This window comes from Pipistrellus kuhlii, unplaced genomic scaffold, assembly GCF_014108245.1.
Source record: "Pipistrellus kuhlii isolate mPipKuh1 unplaced genomic scaffold, mPipKuh1.p scaffold_m20_p_13, whole genome shotgun sequence".
NCBI lineage: Eukaryota > Metazoa > Chordata > Mammalia > Chiroptera > Vespertilionidae > Pipistrellus > Pipistrellus kuhlii.
Genome location: NW_023425438.1, coordinates 6,247,729 through 6,270,111, shown reverse-complemented (window position 1 = coordinate 6,270,111; position 22,383 = coordinate 6,247,729). Strand labels below are relative to the sequence as shown.

The 22,383-nt window shown below is 61.3% G+C and overlaps 1 protein-coding gene across 1 annotated transcript in view; it reads right to left on the bottom strand.

The window, feature by feature from the left end:
- Positions 1-22,383, bottom strand: part of KLHL29 (kelch like family member 29) — a 237,014-nt gene that overhangs the window by 102,663 nt on the left and 111,968 nt on the right. The window contains exon 3 of the mRNA XM_036434704.2: positions 946-1,272. Within this exon, the coding sequence (XP_036290597.1) occupies positions 946-1,227 (282 nt within the window). The 5' untranslated portion in view covers positions 1,228-1,272. The remainder of the gene's footprint in view (positions 1-945; positions 1,273-22,383) is intronic.

Sequence of the window (22,383 nt, the reverse complement as noted above, 5' to 3'; positions counted from 1 at the left end):
TCCGGCAACTTTCCTGAACGCAGGAGAGAAAAGACCAAGCATGCCTGCGCATACACACATACACACGCATGCACACGCACACGCAGGCTCCCCGGGGGCGGCTCTGAATGGCTGGCAGAGGCACAGGCGGCCTCGGAGCCGCTGCCTGGCCAGCCGAGGACACAGAATGGCGACGAATGGGCCTCCTGCCACCAGCCTGGGGCCTGGGCTCTGAGCAGGGTGACGGGGATTAGCTAGAACCCATGGCAGGCGGTGACATTTTCATTTCGACGTTGTGGTTGGCAGCACGGCCTGGTACCCGCTGTCCTTCTGAGGCTGGAGCCGAGCGACCCCCAAGGAGAGGGAAGGATCTGGAGCTCATGCCCCCGAGCCCGACGGCTGGGGCCGGGGCCTGGGCCCCTGGCCTTGACTGGCTTTCTCGGATGCGGTGTGCCTCGGTATCCTCAACTGCAAGAAAGGGTGGCCCGGGCACGGACCTCCTAGTTGTCTGGGGCTCGGAGGGGACAGTGAATGTGAGAATCCCCAGCACCAGGGTTAGCAAGAGGGAGCTTCCTGTCCATTGATGGCGTGTCGCTGGCCTGTATCTTCCTGCGAACCCAAGTCCCCGGCGACTCCAGGGGGCTCGCGCGCCTGTCTACATTCGCCTCGTTAGGGGTCCTGTATTGCCAGCTCCGAGCTTCCCTGTCATGTCACTCCGTAAATAGCATTTAACGAACGTGGCCCAGGACAATGCGTGTCCTCGGTGCCTCCTTGTTTCCCTACAAGCGAGTCGCAGAGAGAGAGAGAGACCTTACAGAAATAAAAATAAACCCACGTGAACGGAAACAGCTGTCCGGCCCGGCTTTGTGGGGACCGGTGCTCCGGAGAACGCAGTGCCCAGCGCCCCGCGCCCAGGCCGTAAGCCCGAGGAGCTGGCCGGGGCCTCGGAGAGGACACAGGTCTTACCTTGGTGGTGGCGGCAGAGGCAGAGCTGGCCACGAGGCTGGTGATGGTCTCGCCGCTGCCTGTGGTGCAGGGCGCGGGGGCCGTGGCGGGCGTGGGCAGCCGGGAGGGCACCACCGGCAGGGGCAGGAGGCCGGGCCGGGCGCTGAGGCTGCTGGCGGTGCCGCCGGCCCCAGCGGTGGCGCTGCAGATGCTGGTGGTCCCATGCGTCCCGTTGGCACTCCACTCGCGGCGGTCCCAGCCCACCCGGTAGTCTCTTTCGAAGCGGCTGTGGTGCCGGGACATCTCGGTGGGCCGCGGGGGCTCCTTGCCGGGGAACAGAGGCCGGACCTGCGGGCAGAGAGGAGAGGAGGGCGGTTAGACCGGCGGCAGCCCTGCAACGGTGCCAGAGGGTGGCAGCACCTGGTACCACCTTCTCTGTGTGCCGCAGCGGCTCTCATGTGCCAGCTCATGGCACAGTCACAGCAAGCCCGCTGCCACGCGAGGACCACGAGCCCCACGTGGCAGACGAGGAACCGGTGATTTGTCCAGGGCCCCGTGGCAAAAGCGAGGCAGCCGGGAGTGGAACCCGGTCACAGTTGAACCCGAAGCCAGGCCGGGTTCTGCCCGTCACCCCGCCCTGCCCTGCACGGCTCCGTGTGCGCGCGCGCTTCCACTCTGGCCGGGATGTTACCCTGACGTCCCCGCCGTGAGAGCGAGGCCCCTGGACCCCTCAGGCCACCCCACGTCTACACGCTCCCTTTAGAGCGAACAAGGCCCCTTATGTGAATCTCACTGATCATCTCGGTTGGTAGCTTGTGAGTTGGTGAGAGAGGGGTCACCCCCAATGTATGGGCCAGGGAGCTTGTGACGAAGGGCAGAGAACCACGGAGGGCAGAGAACGGGAAGGGGGGGGAATGCGGCCAGGGCCTGGCCTTCTTGCCGTGGCTCCTCATGGGACCCAAGGCTGAACCGGTGCTAAGCCTCCGGGGGTTCTGAGTTCCCCTTCCCAGCCCCACGATCCACCAGTCGCCACCCTCGACCCCGTGCTCCCCGGCTCGGATAGCCAGACCACCTTGCACGTGACTCTCCGGAGCATCCGAACATAAGGCCCTCGTGTTGTCATGGAGACCCAGACGCACCAAGATCCTCCGAGGGCGTTCAGCATCGGGAGGGCCGTATTTTGTCAGCGTCACGGTGACTGGCCTGGCTCCCCACCCAGCCGGGCCGAGCCCCCCTCAGTCAGGGAGGAGGTAAAGACACAGGAGGGGCTGTCTCAGCCAGAGAGGCCACGGCAAGGCAGGGGGCAGAGGTCACGGTGGTGCCAGGGTGCGGACGAGAGGGTTAGGCTGGCATCTGCCTTGCACATCACATGCCCAGCCCTGGTCACGGCTTGGGCCTGGCTTGCTTTTCCTCGACTCTTTTCCATTCTCCAGCCACGTCCTGTCTGGGGAGTTCCTAGGGGGCAGCACAGCCCCCCCGGCTCAGTTCTCCCTCCCCCTCCCGCTTCCCGCAGTCCAGACCGGCTCTGGCGGGGGCTATGGGATCACTGGCTACTGGACAGACAGGCCACAAGCACGATCCTGCTCCGGTCTCCGTGCATCCAGACCTGGCTGCCTGGTCTCAAGCGTGCACCGAACCACCAGATCACTTTTAGAGAGAGTGGAGGGGCGGGGGGTGGGGTGGGGAGGAGGTTGTGTCTGGTGTGTGTGTCGGGGAGACAAAGAGAGAAACATCGCTGTGAGAGAGACACATCAATTGGTTGCCTCCTGTACACACCCCAACCCAGGCAGGAGATCGAGATACGTGCCTTTGACTGGAGTCAAACCCACAACCCTCAGTCTGCAGGCCGATGCTCTAACCACTGAGCAACCAACCAAGCAAGGCAGTATTGATACTTTACGCTCCTGCTTCCCATCCCGTTCTTCGGAATAAGGTCCGGGCGCCTCAGGGTGGCCCAGAGGCCGCGAGGACCTGGGCGGCTCCCTTTGGAAGCACCCCATGCCCTGTGGTTATCCCAGGGGCGCGAGGCCCGGCCACCCAGGCACCCCCGCCAGCTCTGCGTCCCAGCCCGCACGGCCCCTTTGCAGGAACACAGCCTCCCCTGGCTGCACCCGCGTGTCTGTTATGACTCTGCTCTGGCCCCTCTCTCCTGGGAGGCTGCCCTCGCCTGCCCCCTCTGGATGCAGCCAGAGACCTCCAGGCCCTGAACACTGGCACCCACGCCCGGCTCACCACAGAAGGCTGCTGTCTATTCGCTTCCTTCCGGAAGGGGAACAGGCTCCTTCCTGCGGATGAGGGTGGGCGAGCAGGACAGGCCCTTCGACGTGCCTGCAGGGGGCAGAGGGGGCCTGGGACCAGGTCAGAGGGGCCTCCTCAGCCCTGGGGGAACCTTAGCCGCCGATGCAACCTGACAGCTCGCTGCCCTGGGGACCACCTGCTGGACCACACGGTGGCTCCCCTGCCCTCCCAGCCCCAGCAGCCTGCCCCTCCGCTCACCCCTCCCTGGGCCTCCCCCGAGATGCTGGGGAGAGGACGGGGCCCCGGGCTCATGTGATGTATTCAAAACAGAGGTCAGCTCTCAGCGAGCCAGGTTTGGGCTGGACCGCGCTTCTCAGCTTAATTACCCCTTTCAGACGGCGTGAAAGAAATGTCGCCGCTTACCCTGGGCGAGGCGGCAGCTTACGTTTCCCGCTGGGCACGGAGCCACGTGTCAGAGAGGTCCCCGCGCCCGCGCTGGCACCGGCGGGCGGGCGGGCGGGCGGGCGGGCGGGCGGCGGCGGGGGAGGCGGCGGGAAGTGCCCGACGGGGCGGCAGGAGGTGTCTCGGACGAGACTGGCAAGCAATTACAGGCAAAATGTGCACAAACGCTTCCTTGTCCAGGTGGGCACCTTTCCCTGGCAGGCTGCCTGTGGACGGGCCGAGCCAGGCCCCCGCGCCCTTCACAGAGGGAGGGAGGGGGGCGGGGTCTGGATGGCGGCCATGCCTGAGTGCGTGGAGGGGAGGGAGGCTGTGTATAAAGAACCAGAGCTCTGGGTGGCATGTGTTTAAATTGCACGCACATGTGTGAGGAACGCCCTGGGGTCTGGCGATCTGGAAACCGGGGGTGGGGGTGGGGGGGGCCAGGCCTGCTCGGGGCTGGGGCAGAGGCGCCGAGAGGCGCGGTCAGAGCTGAAGGGCCTTCCAGACGGGGGCGGGGGCGTTTTAGGTGTGAATCTTGGCTCCGGTCTCGGGGACCCGCTGTCATGTGCAGGTCCCAGGGATGCTGGGCTGGCAGAGAAGTGTGGGGGTGGGGGGAGAGGCCGGGTCCTCCATGGGGAGGCAGAGCCCCAATTTCTTGGCTGATGTCTCAAGCTTGCACAGAACCCCCCACCCCCACCCCCAGGTCATAAAACACACCCCTCCAGGATCTCATACGGGCGTCCTGGGCAGTCAGCCAGATTTCTGCTTCTCAGAGCCAGCCTCGAGGGAGGGGGAGAGAGGGGGAGGAGGGGAGCGGCTACACCCCCGCCAGGGCCCGCTGAGGAAGCCAGGCGGCTCCCAGCTCCTTTCTCTGGGCTCACCCCACCCCTCCCCAAGGGACTCCCCGAGGCCCCCTGTGCTGGGGGTGGGGGGTGGTCCTGGGCTGTGCCAGCCTCTCCTCAGCCCATGCCCATCTTTCTTATTTTCATTTCCCTCTCTGCCTCGTTTGGGGGCTACACGCTGCCAGGCCGGTTGGAACAGCCCATGCCCATCTTTCTTATTTTCATTTCCCTCTCTGTGGGACCTTGTGGGGGGCTCGTCCGTCACCCAGGGCCCCTGGGAAAGAGCTGAACACCCATGACCTGGGGCTCTCCTGTGAGGCACCCCCGGGCCTGCTTGGCAGGAAGGGCTTCCCTATTCAAGTCCGGCCCAGCGGACGGGAGGCTTGGGTCCCCAGGGCCTGAGGGTGGCCTGGAGGAGGGGACTCAGCCGCCACCGCCAGGCTCAGCCCCGGGGCCCGGGCTGTGTCTCTGTGATTCCGCCTCCTGTACACTTGCTGGACACCAGCTTGGCGGCCCTGCCACACAGAACTGCCTCCACATGAATCATTCATGAGCCCATAATTAAGAGTTCTGTGTGTCCGTGCCATTTGTACGGTCCGTGTGGGGCTGGGGCACGGCGCTGCTGTCGAGGGGCGCTGGGCCGGGGACCTGCCGGGTGATCGGAGGCTGGGCCTGGCCCGCCGCTACGGACCCGTGCCCTGTGCCCACGCGGTACCAGGACCACAGGTGGCTGATGGCCTTCCCCGTCCGCGTCACTGAGGCGTGCGGGGGAGTGGGTGCGGGCGGGAGGGCCCGAGGGCGTGATTAATCCAGGGAAGGTAGGGAGCCCGCGCCGTCTGCGGACGGGGAGCCGGCGCGGTCCGTCCGGCCCCGATGGAAAATGTAGGATTGCCTCGTTTGGGGGCGACGCGCTGCCAGGCCGGTTGGAACAGCCCCTGCCCATCTTTCTTAGTTTCATTTCCCTCTCTGCATCTCTGAGCCTTTCTTCTGGAGCGAGATAATGCAGCGCCAGCCAGAACCCCGTCTTGGCAAACGCAGCACGAAGGCACCCTCTGGGTGCTCTGCAGGCGCTGGCCAGGAGCTGGGGTGCCGCTCCGAAGCGCCTCTTGGCTTCCCGGGGCCCCTCCAGCTCTCACTGACCCCCGACCCTCCTCCCCCCCCCCAAGCCCTCAGTAACTCAGCCTCCTCCTGCGGGAAGCCCTCTCTGACCAGCCCTCCTGGTGGGAGCTCACGCAGGCCGGCCTAGGACCCAGCGGTGGTCTGGCACGTTCCACCTGCCGTGTGCTCCCCGCAGACAGTGCTCCCTGAAGACAGGGTCCCCTTTGCTTCCTCCATGTGGCTGACCCAGCACAGGAGGGCACCCGGGGTCAGGCGCAGGGCATGCTCCCCGGTGAAAGCGACAGGCCCTTTCCAGCTTGGGGCACACGGCAGGGTGGGGAGCAGGGTGGGGAGTAGGGTGCGGGGAGAAAGGTGCCGAGGGTGAAAGAGTGCCAGCGAGCCTCCCCAGTAGGGTCCGCTCTGCACTGCTGCTCCTCGGCTCTGCCTCGCCCGCCTCGCCCTGTGCTGGCCCCGCATCACCGCCCCTCCCTCAGGGCGAGGTGCTCCTCAGGAGGGGGTGCAGTGCTCGGCACCCCCAGGTGGATGTATAGTGTGCAGGCAGTAGGATGCAGTACGTGTGCCAGGCTGGGCCCAGGACCTCATCTCAAACCCCGTGGTCTAGGTCAGGGGCCAGCAGAGCTCCGGGGTGGTCCTGGGCTGTGCCAGCCTCTCCCGGGCCCCTGCAGGATGGGCGACGTAAGGTGCAGTTTTGTTAGTTCCTTTGCCTAAAACACCGAGGCCCCAGTGAACTGAACAGTCTTTGTTGTCACGTTTCACCTCTGAAAGGGCCCTTCTGTCCCATCTCGTCTTGCCCAGCCCAGAATGACCACCATCTTCCCCTGACACTCTCCCCACTGCCCCTGCCCGCCATCACTGGCCCACCTGCCCACCAGGCCCCACTGGGCAGGGCAGGGCCAGAGTGGAGACGGCCCAGCCCAGGCCCAGGCTGGAGCAGGCTCTCCTAGGCCTGTGGCTTAGCTGCCAGCAGGTTCCACCAAGACCCCGCAGCTCCAGGGTCTCCCCCAGCTAAGCACGTCCCACCAGGCCCTCCAGGCTGTGGGGAGAGGGGGCCGGGGATGCGACCACTCAGTGACCTCTGACCTCTGCTTCCTCTGTGACCGAGGGCTTTAGGATGTCAGGGTGATCTTCAAAGGAAGGCGTGCACAGGGTTGGGCTTGAGCTCCTGTGGACAGGGGCCGGGGGTCCTGGGTGGGTTCCAAGCCGCAGGCTGGGCGGATGCTGCGGGACGGGCTCCATCTGCCCGTTCACCAGCTCGCTGCCCTGGGACCGCAGCCACAGGAAGTGAGCCCGCCCCCACGCTCTGCCCACCTGCCCCAGGCCACCGCCCTGAGCCCCTTTGGCCCCATCCCAGCTCGTGGCAGCTGAGCCTTCCGTATCTTAAGCCAGGGAGAGATTGGACGGACCCAACGCTGTCTTTGCCAAAACACCAGGCAACCTTTGAGGTGTCTCCAAAGTGAGCAGTTGGACCTTCCCTCCCCCAAGGCGGGGGCGTTAAAACTCATGGTGCTGTGCAAACAGTAAAGACAAGGAGAAGGCGGGAACCTGCCTTTGCACCGCCAGCTAAACCTACGTTTCTTTCCCAGTCCTGGTCTGTCCGAAGCTCTGGGGGAGACATAGCCCAGCAAGGCTGAGACCCTCCTCAGCAGGGCAGGGCGGGAAGGGGAGGGGGCCTTGCCGGAAAGGGCCAGCAGCGGTCACGGTAACAACAGCGTGGCCTCCTGGGGCCACAGGTTCTTACCCATCAGGAGGAAGATGAGTAGGAGAGGCGCACCTCACGGCTGCTCCCAGCATCCCAGCGGTGTGGGTGGGATGCGCTGACACATCTTGTAAGGGAGCAACAGGAACAGAAGAGGAGGAAGCTGAGGCTGGGAGAGCGGCTCCCGGTCCCCCGACCTGGAGCGGGATCTGGGGTTTGCCACATGCACACCACTGGGTGCTTGTTAGCCCCGCCCCAGCACTACTGAGCCGGTGTTTGCATTTTTAACAAGATGGGGGTGGGGTGGGGGGCCTTGGTCGAGGATGGGGTTCCCTTGCAGGTTAGTTCCAGGGCTAGTCTTTTGCAGGATCTGAGTCCCAGGCAGCCCTCCACCCTGTCGGTGCTCCCTGCTGCTCAGTGGTCCTCAGAGGGCCCTGGGTAGGGGGATGGTGGGGGGTGGGGAGGGGAGAAGCATTTGAGGGGAAAGCCATATTCCGTAATGACAGGGCTTACCAGGTGACCTACAAGACAAGTGTTTCAAAAACGGCTTTCCTGATAACAGGTTTCAGGGGAAAAGCTACCGGTTCCTTTTCTGGGCACAATTTCCTCATACGAAAAGCAATCTCCCTGCCTCAGGGAGGTGGGACCCAGCGCCCACTTCAGAGGAACGAGATTGGGAGGACGAGCCTCCCGTCTCCCTCCCTTCCACCCTCCCAAGGCACCCCTCTGCCTGGAGACACTAGGGCTGTGGGTTTGGATGGAGCGATTTTTATTTTTATTTTTTATTTTTATTTAAGGCACACGTGATTTTTTTTTTTTTTTAAAGGCCCCTCGTGGGACTAATTGGCGAGGCATTTGTGCTCTCGCTCCTGGTGTCCATCATGGTAATGGCGATACTGAAGAATAAAGAAGAGATGGGAAGTGACAGCTGGCAGCCGAGCATCAGCATGCACCGAGGGGAGAAGGGGGGCGGGTGTAAATGAGGGGCTCGCGGACACCGGGATCGCTGGGGCCGCTGCGGAGGGCGGGTCCGGCTGGCTGGCTTGGAGGAGGACGGAGCGGAGGTATCATTATGAGTCACCGCTGTTGCCCCTTCAGACGCCTCGCCCGGGGCGGCTCCACAGATTAGGGAAACATGTCAATGTGGAGCCTGTCTTCTCACGGCCCTGCAGACCCCGCAGGCCTGCGGGCTGCGCCTGACAGCTTTTCCCTTCTCCGAGGGGGCCTCCTGCCTCTCGCAGCCCGCACCCAACAATTCCGCATCCTGCAGAATCCCCCAATTCCACGAGACCTCCCTGCACAGCAAAGGGTGCTCACCAGGGACCCAGCTGCTGGATGCAGCCTCCTGGGAGTCTGGAGCCAGACCCAGAGCCGGAGTTGCAAAGAAGGAAGACTGATGCTCCGCTCTCTCTGTAGCTCCCCCCCCCCCCAGCCCCCCAATGCTCTCGCAATTTGCTTTCTGCTACACAGGCGTCTATTCAAAAGTCCAGTTGGAAACCTCAGGGAAGGGCCATCACGGGGCCGGCGGATCGCACTGCCCAGGTCAGGGAATTTTCTTTCTCGGGAGAGACTTCTATTTCGAGGAAGCAGCATGCGGGCTGATGGCTGCAGAACTGACCCGAGGCCTGGGGTTGGTGGCAGTGTCCCCAGCGTTCGTGGGAGCGGGCTGCCTTCGCCTCCATTTCGGTGGGCCCCGGGGGGCTCCTGCTGGTGGGAGCCCATCGCCGGGACACCAGACAGTAGCCGCCTTCCTCTCCTGGCTCCACTTCCGGGGAGCGGGACTCTGTGCAAACCTTTCCCTCCAAGCAAGCCGCTAGGCCTGCCCTTTCCTCCTTAGTACACGTCCTGCCCTTTCCCCTTTACACCTCACCAAGCTCCCTGCACACCGCCGTCCCTTAGGCGGGCGCTGAGCGAGGCCCTGAAGCAGGCAAGGGTGGCTCCTGCCTGCAGGGGGGCAGGGGGGTGAGGAGGGCTGCTCAGGAGGACAGGGCACAGTTGGGACACAGCAGAGCCAACCAGGGCTCGGGGGGAGCGGCCAGTGCGGCCTGGAGCCCGAGGGGGCGGTCAGGTGGCCCTGGGGCTCAGCTCCCCGGGGCTCATTCACATGCCACTGAGGTGGGCAGTGAGGGCAGGAATGTGGGCATCGGAGTCATTGCAATGTGGCCGCCATGCACTGGGCCCGATGAGCTGCCACAGGGTGTGTGTGTGTGTGTGTGTGTGTGTGTGTGTGTGTGTGTATGTATATATATGTGTGTGTACGTGTGTATGTGTGTGCATGTGTGTGCATGTGTATATCTCTCTGTGTGTGTGTGTATGTGCTGTAACACCCTTTCCCTTCCCATAGAGGGGCGCCAGAGAGGCCTTTGCTTCGACACCTGCTCCCTGGGGTTTCCTCTGGGCTCAGCAGGGGCGGGAGGAGTATTTTGGGCTACTTGGAAGAGATTTCTGTCCCCTGGTTCTGGCAACTAACCCCTTGTTCTGGCCACTCTCCTGCTGACCCCTCTGCCGAGGGCCAGGCCCGTCTCACTCCCCAGGGCTCCCTGGCCTTCGTGGTGGGAGCTGCTGCCTTATCTCGATGTGCTTGCTTCGGGTTTTCACTGCCTTTATTCTACACCCGTGTTTTTAATTTAATTTAATTAAAAAACAACCACAACCCGCCCAGGCCAGAGGGCAGCCTGTCGCGAGGCTGTGTGCTCCATCACCACCCAAGCATGCAAACGAGCCGCCTCTCTGACAGGCTCGCCTCTCGGCGCGGAGCTGGCTGTTTGAACAGCTTGTGCGCAGTAATTGAAACATAGATTTCTGTTGCCTATCTGTTTATTTTTAGATTAGCCGAGCAGAGAGGCTTGGCTCCCAGGCTGCCACCTCCACCCCTGTCGGGCAGCTGGGGACCGCTGGCCCTGTGCCCGCTGCAGCCAGGATCACCGTGTACCCTGGAGGGTCCCCGGTCCCAGGCCCGTGATACCCCTGACCCTGCGTTCGGCCTTCGCCACAGCCCCCAGGGCCTGAGGCAGGGAAGCTGATGGAAGCAGGATGCCGCCAGATGTCCCCCAGCTCCCTCCACGCCTCAGACGGCTCTCGGGGCAGCTCGGGGGCGGCCCGTGGGGACGGGCACAGAGCACGAGGCAGATGTGGAACTGGGTAGGCCACGGGCCTCCATGCCCAAGGCCAGAGGGCTGGCGAAGGAAGGGCATGCCTTGTTGTTCAGGGCAGATTCTGTTTGCTATCTGTGCCACTTGAGCAACGGTGGCCACATCCACCGGGGTAGGTGAGTTGTGCTTCAGGATTAGACACCCTGGTCTCAGTGGCTGAAGCCACGGCGTGGGCCTTTCACCCGTGCTGCCCACCCACCGCCGGCCAGAGGGGGCTGCTCCAGAGCTTCCTCCCGGATCCACATGGGGCGAGGGGCCCTCCTCTGGGCTCTGCTGGCCACTGTGGTGAAGCGACAGGGGGTGCGGGAACCACACCTGCTCTGAACACTTGCCCTCGGGAGGGACGTGCATCCTTTGTGCTCTCATGTCATTGGCCAAAGCCAGCCCCATGGTCCAGCTTTAAGAGGGTGGGGAAGTGTGACGCTGGGACGCTACCACGTGCTTAAAAGGAGAAATGATTCAGGGAAAGACAGCTAGAGCAGGGTGTGTGTGTGTGTGTGTGTGTGTGTGTGTGTGTGTGTATGAGTGTGTGTGTGAGTGTGAGAGTGTGTGTGAGTGTGTGTGTGAGTGTGTGAGAGTGTGTGTGTGTGTGAGTGATTGTGCGAGAGTGTATGACTGTGTGTGTGAGAGTGTGTGTGTGAGAGTGTGTGTGTGTGAGTGAGTGTGTGTGTGTGTGTGTGTGTGTGTGTATACAGGGTGCCATCTCGCTGTCTAGGGCCCATGCCAGGCTGGACATATTGCAGGAGCCCCACTGATGTCCACTGAGCTGACCTGCCCCATTACGGGGCTGTGGGTGAGAAGGATTGACGTGCAGAAGGTCCCCAGGTGTCTTTCCTCTCCCACGAGGGTGGCTCCACCTCTGCAGCCCTGAGCCTTTCCCCTGTGCCATGTCCTAGAAGCCCTCCTAGATCACCCCGGTTGTAGGGCTGGCCACTCCAGGCCTTCCCCAGCTCCCAGAGCTGCTCTCTTGTTCTTACAGATCCTAGGAAATGATAACCACACAACAGGGCTATTAAGTAGGCTGAACTCGGTGGAATAGCAGCAGCAAACAGATTGTTTTCTCCCACTACTTCCCTTCAAACGATTCTGTTGCACCCAAACAGCTCTTTTGGGGGAGTACTTTTGGGTATTACTTCTATTATTATTATTATTATTATTATTATTATTATTACTAGAGGCCCAGTGCATGAATTTGTGCATGGGTGGGGTAGGGCCAGCCCGGCCCAAATCAGGGCAAATCAGAGCTGGGCCTGTTGGGAAGAGGAGATGGTGGGAGGTTGGCCGGCCAGCCTGCCCCAATGGGGCCCAATCAGGACTGGGCTGGTTGGGAGGAGGAGCTGTGGGCTATTAGATGGTGGGCCCCACCTTTGACTGGGGGCCAATTGGGAGTGGGGCCACCCATGGGAAAAGGCTGTAGGCAGTGGGGCAGCCTGGGGTCATGAATGGTGGGCCAGTTGGCCCTGTCCCTGATTGGGGTGGGGGGACAGGACCAGTGAGAGGAGGAGCTGCAAGGCTGGCCTGCCCCATCCCGATTGGGCTGGTTTGCTGGCCACATGGGCGTCATAGCAACCGGTCATTGTGGTCATTATGGCCATTACGGTCGATGGCTTTTTATATAGATTATCATCATCATTATCACTGCAGCTACTTCTACTACCAACAGCGATGCTTGCTGAGCACTTACTGTGTGTGCCTCACTCTGTGCTAGGGCTCTTTCCACGCTCAGAACATGCCCAGGAAGTGGGAGCTTTCATTAAACCGAAGCACGGGGAGGCTTAAGTAACTTATACCTTTAAGTGACTTACGTGGCCACCAGGCCAGGCCCTGGCAAGGTCAACTCTAAAAACAATCTCATCCTTGGCTTCTCAAGGCCAAGTCCGCTCTTTTATTGGAACTGGGATCGTGTTCAGAGCTCCTCCCCTCGGCCCGGCTCCCGATGACCAGGCCCAGCATCCTGCTGCGGGGCGGGGGTGCGGCTCTCCCCAGGCCCTGCTGCTTTCTCGCTCACTAGCCACTGCTTCTGGCTTCCCCAGAGCGGCCAGGAGGGAGGCTGGGGGGACGGCAAAGTGACTGGCACACCACCTGTGCTGGCTCTGCTGCCCGTGGGCACTGCGGTGGGCTCTGTCAGAGCGGCTGCCCTGGGCTGGCTGTGCCCAGCGGCTCCCTGTAAAGCTGTCGTCTTTTCCAAGATGGCTCTGGTCTGGCTGCCTTGTGCAGGGTCCACTTTAGAAGCGTGACGGTGACATTATCTCCCTGCCGGAGTCTGGAGGGCTCGGGTGTCACCGCCAGGATGACTTCTGGGCCCAGAATAAAAGAAGCTCGGATGGCACATGGCAGAGCGAAGGACTCGCCTGGCACCCGTGCCCTGGCCACCCAGGAAAGGACCCAGCCCCTGGAGCCTCTGCTTGCGGAGTCAGACACAGGCTTGGTGCCCCTGGCTCCAGGGGGCACAGGCCACCTCCTCCCAAGTGCTCCAGACTCGGGCTAGCACCAGGTCCCGGGAAGGTAGGCTTGAGCGATGGCAGGTGGGGGCCTGTCTCTCTCAGTCTCCCTCCTTGGAGAACTCCCCTCTCAGGAGTATTTCCTGGAGGCATCGCCAGATTTTCCTAACGTATGGGCTGGGGAAGGCAGGAGGGTGGTCTTGGGGCAACCTAGACCCCCTTCTTCTTTTTTAAATCGTTACCCAAGAGGGGAGAGGGGGAGAGAGAGAGAGAGAGAGAGACCCCCATGGAACATCGATCGGCTGCCTCCATACAGGCCCTGACAGGAGATCGACTGTGAAACCCAGGTATGTGCTGGGGATCCAACCTTCCGGTGCACAGGATGACGCTCAACCAACTGAGCCAGTCTGGCCGGCCCAGCGCCCCTTTCCAACGTGGGGAGACTAGGCGCCTTCCATGCTCAACTTTGGGACTCGTCTGCGACTCCAAGACATAGGAACAGGCTAACCTCCTGCTGGAGACGAGTCAGTCATCCTCCAGCTCAGCTCTCGCCTCCTCCAGGAAGCCTTCCTGATGACACTCTGTCACCCAGGGGTCCTCAAACTTTTTAAAGTGGGGACCAGATCACGGTCCCTCAGAGAGCTGGAGGGCCTGACTATATGAACTACTAATTCCTACTGTAACACCTCGGCTGCGCTCACTGCCCAAAAAACCTGGCAGGCCGGATCAGACTCCTCTGCGGGCCGCATGTGGCCCGCGGGCCGTAGTTTGAAGACCCCTGTAAGTTACCCTTCGCCCCACTGCGGTCTAGCCCTTATGTTCTGTACAGTCCCACGTGCCTGATCCCATACCATGCCTGGAATCACACAGCCTTGGCCACTGCCCACTGGCTGCCTGGGTGGAAATTCTACTTACACCCCTCCGCCATGTCCTTTGTCCACGGTCACATCTGTGCAGGTCCGTCTGCACCGAGCTCAGTCCCAGGGTCTACTGATGGCCAGGGAGTGACAACCCGAGGACAGTTGGGGACAGCAGCGCCAGGGCCACTGACCGGGTGCTGTCTGTCGGCCAGATCTCAGCTGCAGCCACCCCTGGGAGCGGGCTGAGATGACCATCTGTGTGCGGCTCAGCCCGGCCCCGTCTACACACACAAGCGGCCCATTTACAGAGACCAGCCTGAAGCCGGTGCCTAGTGCGGGGCTGGCACCCACTGTCTGGGTTCCACAAAGGATGCAGAGAGGCCTGGGCCTGGGAGGGGAGGGAGACAGGGAGTCCCTGCCGGAGTCTGGAGGGCTCGGGTGTCAGACTCCAGCCTGGCACCTTCAGGATGGGCATCTGGGACCAGAATAAAAGCAGCTCAGCGCTGCGCATGTCCGGGAAGAGGCCTGGCCTGGCACCCGTTCTCTGGGCACCCAGGAAACGACCCAGCCCCCAAAAGCAGCATGCAGGGCCTGCTCACCCCGATGCCTCTAGGCCTCTTGCTTACGGGGTGTGCCACGTCTCGTGGTCAGAGACGTGGGCCTGAGGTGGTACCTGCGTCGCTCTCCACACCCTGAGCCTTTGCTGCTGCTGTCGCCTCCCATGCTGCCCCACCCACAGGCCACTCTCCCTGATGGGGTCAATGTCAGTCAAGGTCAGCGAAGGGAATGCATCTGCCCTGAGTCTCAAGGCGGTTCCTTCTGCTTGTGGCCTCGGGGAAGGGACAGTTCAGGCTCCAACAGATCATCTCAGAACAGGACCCCACATGGCCCCGCCAGGCTTCCATCCCCCACCGCCCGCTGTCCAGCACTCCCCACAGAGCCCTGGAGACTCTCCTGGGAGGGTCTAGAGGGGGGAGAAGGGGAGGACAGGCGGACTTGAGGGGCTCCTGCAGCCCCAAGCATCCTATTCACGATGCACCAGCAGCCCCAGCGCCGGGAGGGAGCCGCCCGTGCTCCCCCCGGGGCGGACGCAGCCACGATGCAATTCCTTTGTGGAGAATTCCTCAGCCAGCCATTTATTAAAACACAACTGCTCCCGAGGAGGCCTTTCGGCGGTGGAAATACCAAACGGCTCCGGAGCCCTGCCGTGCCCAGAGCCGACGAAGCGGCCGCTCGGCGCTATCTGACTTCTAATCTGCCTGCTCGCTCCCCCTCCGGAAGGTCTGATGAAATGTTACCTTGCGAGGAAACAAGGAAATAAGCGGCTCGGAGGTGAGGGACGGACATATTTAATTTCTCACCTTGGTCCGCCGTTTGCATAAGCCTCGGGGGAACCACGGATAGGAGACAGGAAAGGGAAAGAACACTTTCCTCGTGTCTGGAGGGGCCAGGCAGTGTGGTGGAGACACGCCGGCATTCCACACGCAACCCGCACCACAGCCTGGGCCTGGGCCTGCTCTTGTCATCTCTGGCAAAGGCCATGGGTGCTCCCCATGTGGCTGTCCCCCCGCCTTTCCGCGCAGCTACAGTGGGACAACACTCCCTAGACCCCCTTGATTCTAGCTGGGGCCATGTGACCAGTTTTCACCTGTGCGTGTGTGTGCAAGATGCGGGCAGGGGCCCACATGGGCAGACCAGGGCTGCCTTTTTTTGCCCTTTCTCGCTCCCTGTCCACTGCAGACGGCAGAAACACACCATGGAAGCAGCCTTGGTTCGTGCCAGGGCCACAGAGCAGAGCGCCTTCTCGCTAACCCACTCTGCGTTGGGACTGAAGCAGGACAGTCCTTAGCTTTACAGCCGGGGAAACAGAGGCTCAGACGGTTGAAAGGGACTTGCCCAAAGTCCCCTGGAGCCTGGATGCAGCTTAGGCAGCTGTCCTGAGCTCATCCTCCAGGGTCAGCTCCCCGGGGGGTTAAGCAACAGGGCGGCTGCGTCCCTGGGGATCCAGGCAGGAAGCCGTCCCTCGCCTGCCACCGCCCTGGGGAGAGGACGGAGGAAGGACAGAGAATGGATGCCGGCTCCCCAGGGACGGCCGCCTTCTTCCAAACGCCCGACGAGGCCCGTGTGCTTTGCAGAAAAGGTCAACTGCAGAAAAGAGGAGACTCAGCACATCGCCAGCCAAGTCCTGGGAGCGGCCACCCCGCACGGACACCGAACAAGAGGTGGGCAGCGATGGGGAGCGCCTCCCCGCAGACCTGGCGGCAGCCAGCGGGCCGGCCCTGCTCAGGGGGCCTGTCGCCGGCGGAGCAGCCTGAGCTCCCAGACGGCGGTCCTGCTGCGGCTGAAAGGAGTCCTCTGGCGGCCGGTGCACGTTCGCTCCTGGGGGACCACGGGCACGGACTAAGGTGCGAGCCGAGAAAGGATGGGAAAAGCACTAACGTACGGTACCAGGGAAGAAACACGATCGCCAGATTCGGAGAGGCTTCTTTTTTAAACAAGAAACCACAGCGGTGGACACTAAAACAGGACATAACACTTGTTAACGCTGCGCCCAAGGCTGCCAGTGTGCCAGCGCGGACCCCCCGTGCCCACGCCGACCATGCCCGGGAGCGCCCGTGGCTCCCAGGACCGAGTCTCCAGCTCACCACACCGGCCCAGCCCGCAGCGCTGTGGGGACACGCCTCCTGCCTCCCGGAGCTGGACGTGCGGCCAAACCCACGCCTCCGCTCGCTCGGGAAAGAGGCACCGGCTTTGTGCCATCGTAGGGAGCTCCAAGTCTGTGGGTTTTTTGGGGGCTTGTGACCTTTTTATTCTTATTGTTAAGTAGTTCTTTTTCTAAAAATATATTTTATTGATTTTTTACAGAGAGGAAAAGAGAGGGATAGAGAGTTAGAAACACTGATGAGAGAGAAACATCGATCAGCTGCCTCCTGCACACGCCCCACCGGGGATGTGCCCGCAACCAAGGTACATGCCCTTGACCGGAATCGAACCCGGGACCTTTCAGTCCGCAGGCCAATGCTCTATCCATTGAGCCAAACTGGTTTCGGCTTTTTTTTTTTTTTTTTTTTTAAAAAAAAAGATGTTTTTCATTGTGAGACACTGAAGTCAGAATGGTGGACGTAGTGTGTCCGGGACCAGGAATCTGCTGCCTCAGACACGTAGACAAACCCTGCGTGGCTGGTCTGCCTTCTTACTGTCCCTCTTCCCTTCCCTTCTTACTGTCCTTCTCCGGATTTGGTAATCACCTATAGCAGAAGGTGCCCAGAGCTGCTGCCGGATGTACAGCCCGCCGGCCAGCCTTGGCCCGCACTCAGCACCATGCCAGCGCTGTGAGGGGAGGCCCTGTCTGGCAGGGGCAGACTCGTCCTCAAGGGCATCTCGGATCATCAGACAAGACATGCTGCTTCTGCTGGGCATGAGTGGGAGCCTCTCGATTTCTGGGGCCTGGTCCCCCCCTCCTCGCCTTTCCCACAGAACCCCACAGTGTTACCCGGGCACGGCCATGCCTGTCCTTCTGTCCATTCATTCATCTCTGAACTCATCCTCTGCCCCCACCCCCCATCGATTTAGTTCTCCCTCCATCAGTGCATGCACTGTTGGGTGAGCCCCTGTGCAGACACTGCCAGACCCCAGGAAGGTGACCCTCCCAGGAAGGAGATGAGGACTTCCGGGCGGGATGTTGGTATGGGATATATTGATACATGGGACCAGAGGTGGGAGCACCCCTGGATGGAGGTCACTTAGGAAGTCGGAGGCTGGAGGCGCACGTTTTGGAGGCACCGGGATTCAGGGGGTCAGGGTGATGAAGCTGTAGGAAGAGAAAAATATCACGAGGCTCCACCGGTGGCGAACACTCCCGCACGGAGGTCGGAAGGGAGAGGCCAAGGACAAGAGGCGCGTGAAGGGCCAGAGGGAGGCAGATACGGGCAGCACAGCATCGCCCACATCGCCGGCTCGTCCGCGGGAGTCTCGCCTCTCTTACACGCAGACGTATTTTGGAGATAACGGAAATGGATTCCAATCTTAAACAGGAACAAAACGTCTTGGCCATTTTAGAGACAGAATATTCTGAATCACACTGCACACTTCCCAACGTGCTGAGCGGGATGTAACATCGCCGAGACTCCGGGTGGTGACGCGACCTCACGCTCAGGCCCGGAGGGGCCCCGTGGGAGTCGCGTCTGCACGGACCAGCCTCGGGCTGGGGCGCCCCCAAAGGTGTGCGTGTGCAATTCCAGAGTTTTGCAGTTGCTATGCCAATTAGCTTCCAGCAGGCGCTCCCTGCGTCTGTGATCTCTTTGACCCCTCTCCTTACTTTTGCCAGATGGGGGAGTTGGCAACAACGGCTTTGGATATAGAATCCAGGTAATGGATTTCATAGCCCATTTGTATATGTGAAAAGAGCCATTAGGAACGAAACCCTGAAGGTGGAGGACCGCGAAAGAATAAGGTTTGGGGAGCACGCCAAGGGGAGGGAGGGGGTGTCCCTGTTTGCCCTGTCAGCCTCTCAGAGCTGCTTTCCGATCTTTTCTCAGTCAGGGCTCTGGGTCGGAGAGGTTTCCAGATAAGAGAGAATTGGTGGAAGATACAGAGGCCCTGACAGGCTTTCTCTCATTCTGAAAGACATCGGCGGCACACGCTGTCACATCCTCACGCACGCTGCGGACAGACACTACCCACTGGAGTGAGTCCAGCTGCAAGCCAGACAGCCAACAGGGTGACATTCCCCACGGTGTCCCTCCCCACAGCCAGGGACCACGTCCCACCTCACCCCACGAAGCCACAGGCACCCTCCTCCCAGTGTCCGGGACGCACGCCCCACGCCTGGTTCCCGCTTCCAGACACGGCAAGGATCTGGGGAGCAAAGACCCACCCAGGGTGACAGGTCATCTCCCTGTAGGGCTGCAGGCCAACGGCGTCGGGATGTCTTGGTAAAAATAAAACCGGGCAGGAATGGAGCCCAGCGGATAATGACGAGGAATGAGGAATTCCAGCTTTGCACTCAAACCCCCCGGCTCCCGGCCAGTGAGCTGCCTTCCGGCATCTGTGTTTCTCCAGGTGTGGTCCCGGGGCTGGCGTGAGAGCGAGCTGGAAACGCAGAATCCCAGGCCCTCCCCAGGCTACCGAGTCAGAATCTGCCTCCGACCAGGTCCCAGGGCCACCTGGACTCACCTTGAGAACCCACCGCCTCAGCCAGTTCTTGGTCTCTTCACTGCCCCCTTCCTAACGCTGGTCAGCGGAGCCCTGTGCTGGCGTCCAGAGAACCCTGGGCTCCAGCCGCTGGTAGGCCGTGGGAGTTTGGCTAAGTCCTCTCTCCTTTCTGGCCTCTGTTTTCCCAAATGCTAACTGGATCCAGCCCAACGGCTCAACGGTGCACCCAGAACTAACGTCAAAGTGAGTCTGCGGGTGCACGGGGTGCCGACAGCCGCTCCCTCGCAGACCAGAGCCTCCTCCTCCACGCGGAGAAGTCAGCACAGGAGGCCCCAGTGGGAGTCACCGTCCCGAGGGCCAGGGCATGATCCTGACATCCTCTGGACACAGCCCCGAACCATCGCCCCAGGGATGTGGGAGCGTCACCTGACGGTGCACAGAGAGCTGGGCTGACCGAGACCCGCCTCTCCGCCCCTCAGCGCGCGGCTCCTGGGAGGTGGCCAGGCCCCACGTGCCAGTCTCAGCAAAGCGCCGCCGGCCCCTTCCTCCCAGTGAATCTGTTGGATTCATTCTGCCAACGGAAGGACCCTGGTATGTGGGATTGTTCAAACAACTCTGCATCCCAAGCACTGATGCAGCTGACACACTATTGGCCACAGGTAGCTCAGCAGGCTGCTTGTGGATCTGCGGGAGGTGTGTGTGTGTGTGTGTGTGTGTGTGTGTGTAACTGTGCTACACACAGAGTGCCAGCCGTGGAGTCCATGATCCTGCCCGCTTTAGGAACCCACAGCTCACACCCACCGGAGGAGTCATGCCTCCATCCTAAGGACCTTAAATGCCTGCCCTTCACAGGAGCATGAGGGAGGCGCCAGGGAGGAGCAGACCCCCCATGCCGAGGTGCAGGCTGCCCATGGGAGGCAGGTGGGCCAATGGGGGTCACAGCTACCGATGGCCAAGGGGGGACCCAGAGCCAAGGCAGGAGCAGAGACGGAAGGCCAGCCTGCAGGGAAGTGATAACACTGGGCAGGTTGTGCTGGGCGAGAGCAACACACGCTCATCTGGGCTTCATAACACCGAGGGGATGCCAGGCACGTCCAGAACAGTCCTTTCCACCATCCCTGGGTGGGGTGAGTGTGTGTGTGTGTGTGTGTGTGTGTGTGTGTGTATGTCTGAGATCATGCATGTGTGTGACTGTGTGCATGACTGTGAGCACATGTATATGTGTGCACGTGCATGTATATGTGTGAGTATATGTGTGAGTATGTGTGTGAATGCACGTATGCATGAGTTTATGTGTACATGTGTGAGTGTGCGTACCCATGTATGAATGTGTGTATGTGTGAGTGCATGCATGTGTGAGTGCATGTCTGTGTGTGTGAATGCATGCATGAGTGGATTTATGTGTGCGTGTGCATGTATGTGAGTTTGTGTGTGCATGTGTATGAATGTGTGAGTGTACATGTGTGCGTGCATGCGGGGGTGGTTTGTTTTCCACTCTTCCTTCGGTGGGGAGAAACCAGAAGCCTGCCTTAGAGCGCCGGGCCCTTGCTCACAACCTGAGGAATGTGTTCCTGCTCAGCGACCCCAGGTGAACTGGGCAGCTTCTCTCCATCGCGCGGCCCAGGCCCGTTCACAGATCCTCTCAGGCCCAAATGCCACAGACCCTGTGGAGGGAGGGGGATGCTGGTGCCCGAGGTGTCTGCAAGCGGGTCCGAGGTCCTGGCAGCACGCTGCCCGGCGGGCGCTCTCCTCCGGGGGCACCCTGTTAGCCGCGAGCTGGAGGAGCTCTTGGGGCGGCAGCGTGACATCCAGGAGACAAATCCAATCTGGCCGCCGAGGCCGAGACGGGAGTGACGGCCTCCTTCGCGCCGTGCTCTGCCTCCCCCGGGCGGGCTCCGTGCTGTGACAAGTGCTAGGTGTCACTCGGCATTACCGGCCGGGACCCGACCCGTCCTGACAGCCGGCCCCTCTGCAGGCTCTGCTCCAGTTTCTGCGGCGTGGGGCCCGGAGGTCAGGAGGACGGGGTCACCCCAATTACGGTGCTGGGAGTTTCTGGAGCGAAAAAGGGAGGGCACCCCTCGCTGTCAGGTGGAGGCCGGAGCGTGTCGCCATGGAAAATCAGGTTCGATCAGTGGCATGGCCGCACTGTCTGGACACGAGGGCCCGGCTCTCGGACGGACACTTGTCCCTCCGCAGGGCCTGCACTCTGCCTTCGGGCGGGGAGTAGTGCACTTTCTAGCCCTGTTTTAGTCCCGGAAATGAGGTCCCCAGTCATACGTCACCTCTGAAACTGATGTCAAAATGTAAGGGGGACAGAAAGCAGGTGTTTTTGTTTGTTGTCTTTCTTATTGTGGTAGAATGTACAGGACGCGATGCACCATTTTACCACGATACGCGTATGCTTCAATGGCATTAGGCACTCCCAGTGCTGTGTGCCGTCACCACTCTCCTCCACTAGCCTTTCCTCACCTACTCCAACTGCACCTGCACCACGAAACAATCACTACCCCTCCCTCCCTGCCAGCCTCTGCCCACCACCTGCTACTTTCTGTCCCTGAGTCCGACCAGGCACCTCAGAAGGGGCACCCTACAGGAGTTGAACAATGGTCCCCAACTGCCCTCCTCTGCCAGCCTCATGACCCCCAACTGCCCTCCCCTGCCAGCCTCATAGCCCCCAATTGCTCTCGTCTGCTGGCCTGATTGCCCCTAACCACGTATGCCTCAATCACCATCACCATGGCTTTGTCTGGAAGGAAGTCGGTCGATCGGAAGATGTCTCCTGGTCTAATTAGCATATTACCCTTCTATTAGTGTAGATAATGGGGGCTGTAGTGACACAACTCTTTTATAAAAGCAGACATTTCTACAAAACGGCCCAAAGCAGGCCCCCACGGGCGGGGAGCACGGTGGGCTGTGATCAGGAATGACCAGGAATCTCTTGTTGCCGTGGATGCCCCTGATGCTTCTCATACTGTTAGGCCCCAAAGGGGAGGCCTCAAACAACACCAGATGCTGTCCCCCTGTCCTCCACCCCCACACCCCACCCCGTCCACAGGCCAGGAGAGTAGCATTCCAGGGGCTCCCTGGCTTTTCTGTGCTGGTCAAGGTCAAGGCTCCGAGAGGCCACACAGAAGCTGTGACCTTGACCCGGAGCTCCTTGCACTGCGCTTAGCTCCTGAGAGAGGCTCACATAGTCTCCAACACCAAATGGCTGGCCTGGGCTTCGAGTCTCCTCAGCACCCCAGCCCAGCCCAGCCCAGCCCAGCCCCGCCTCCTCCCCACAGGGAGCGAATCACCAGCCCGGAAGGGTGTTCTCAGAAGACAGACACCCCGGATCAGGGGCTTATTAAACTTGTAGCCCCAGGAATGGCCAATGAGCAGCTATATCATAAGGCACTGGTTCCTTTTACACGTACAAATCTGTGTGCTGTGTGTTCAAACCACTCCCCAAACAGCTCCAAGTCCTTTATGCTGGCTGCCGCTCACACCAGAAGCCACTGGTTGGCAGAAAACCTG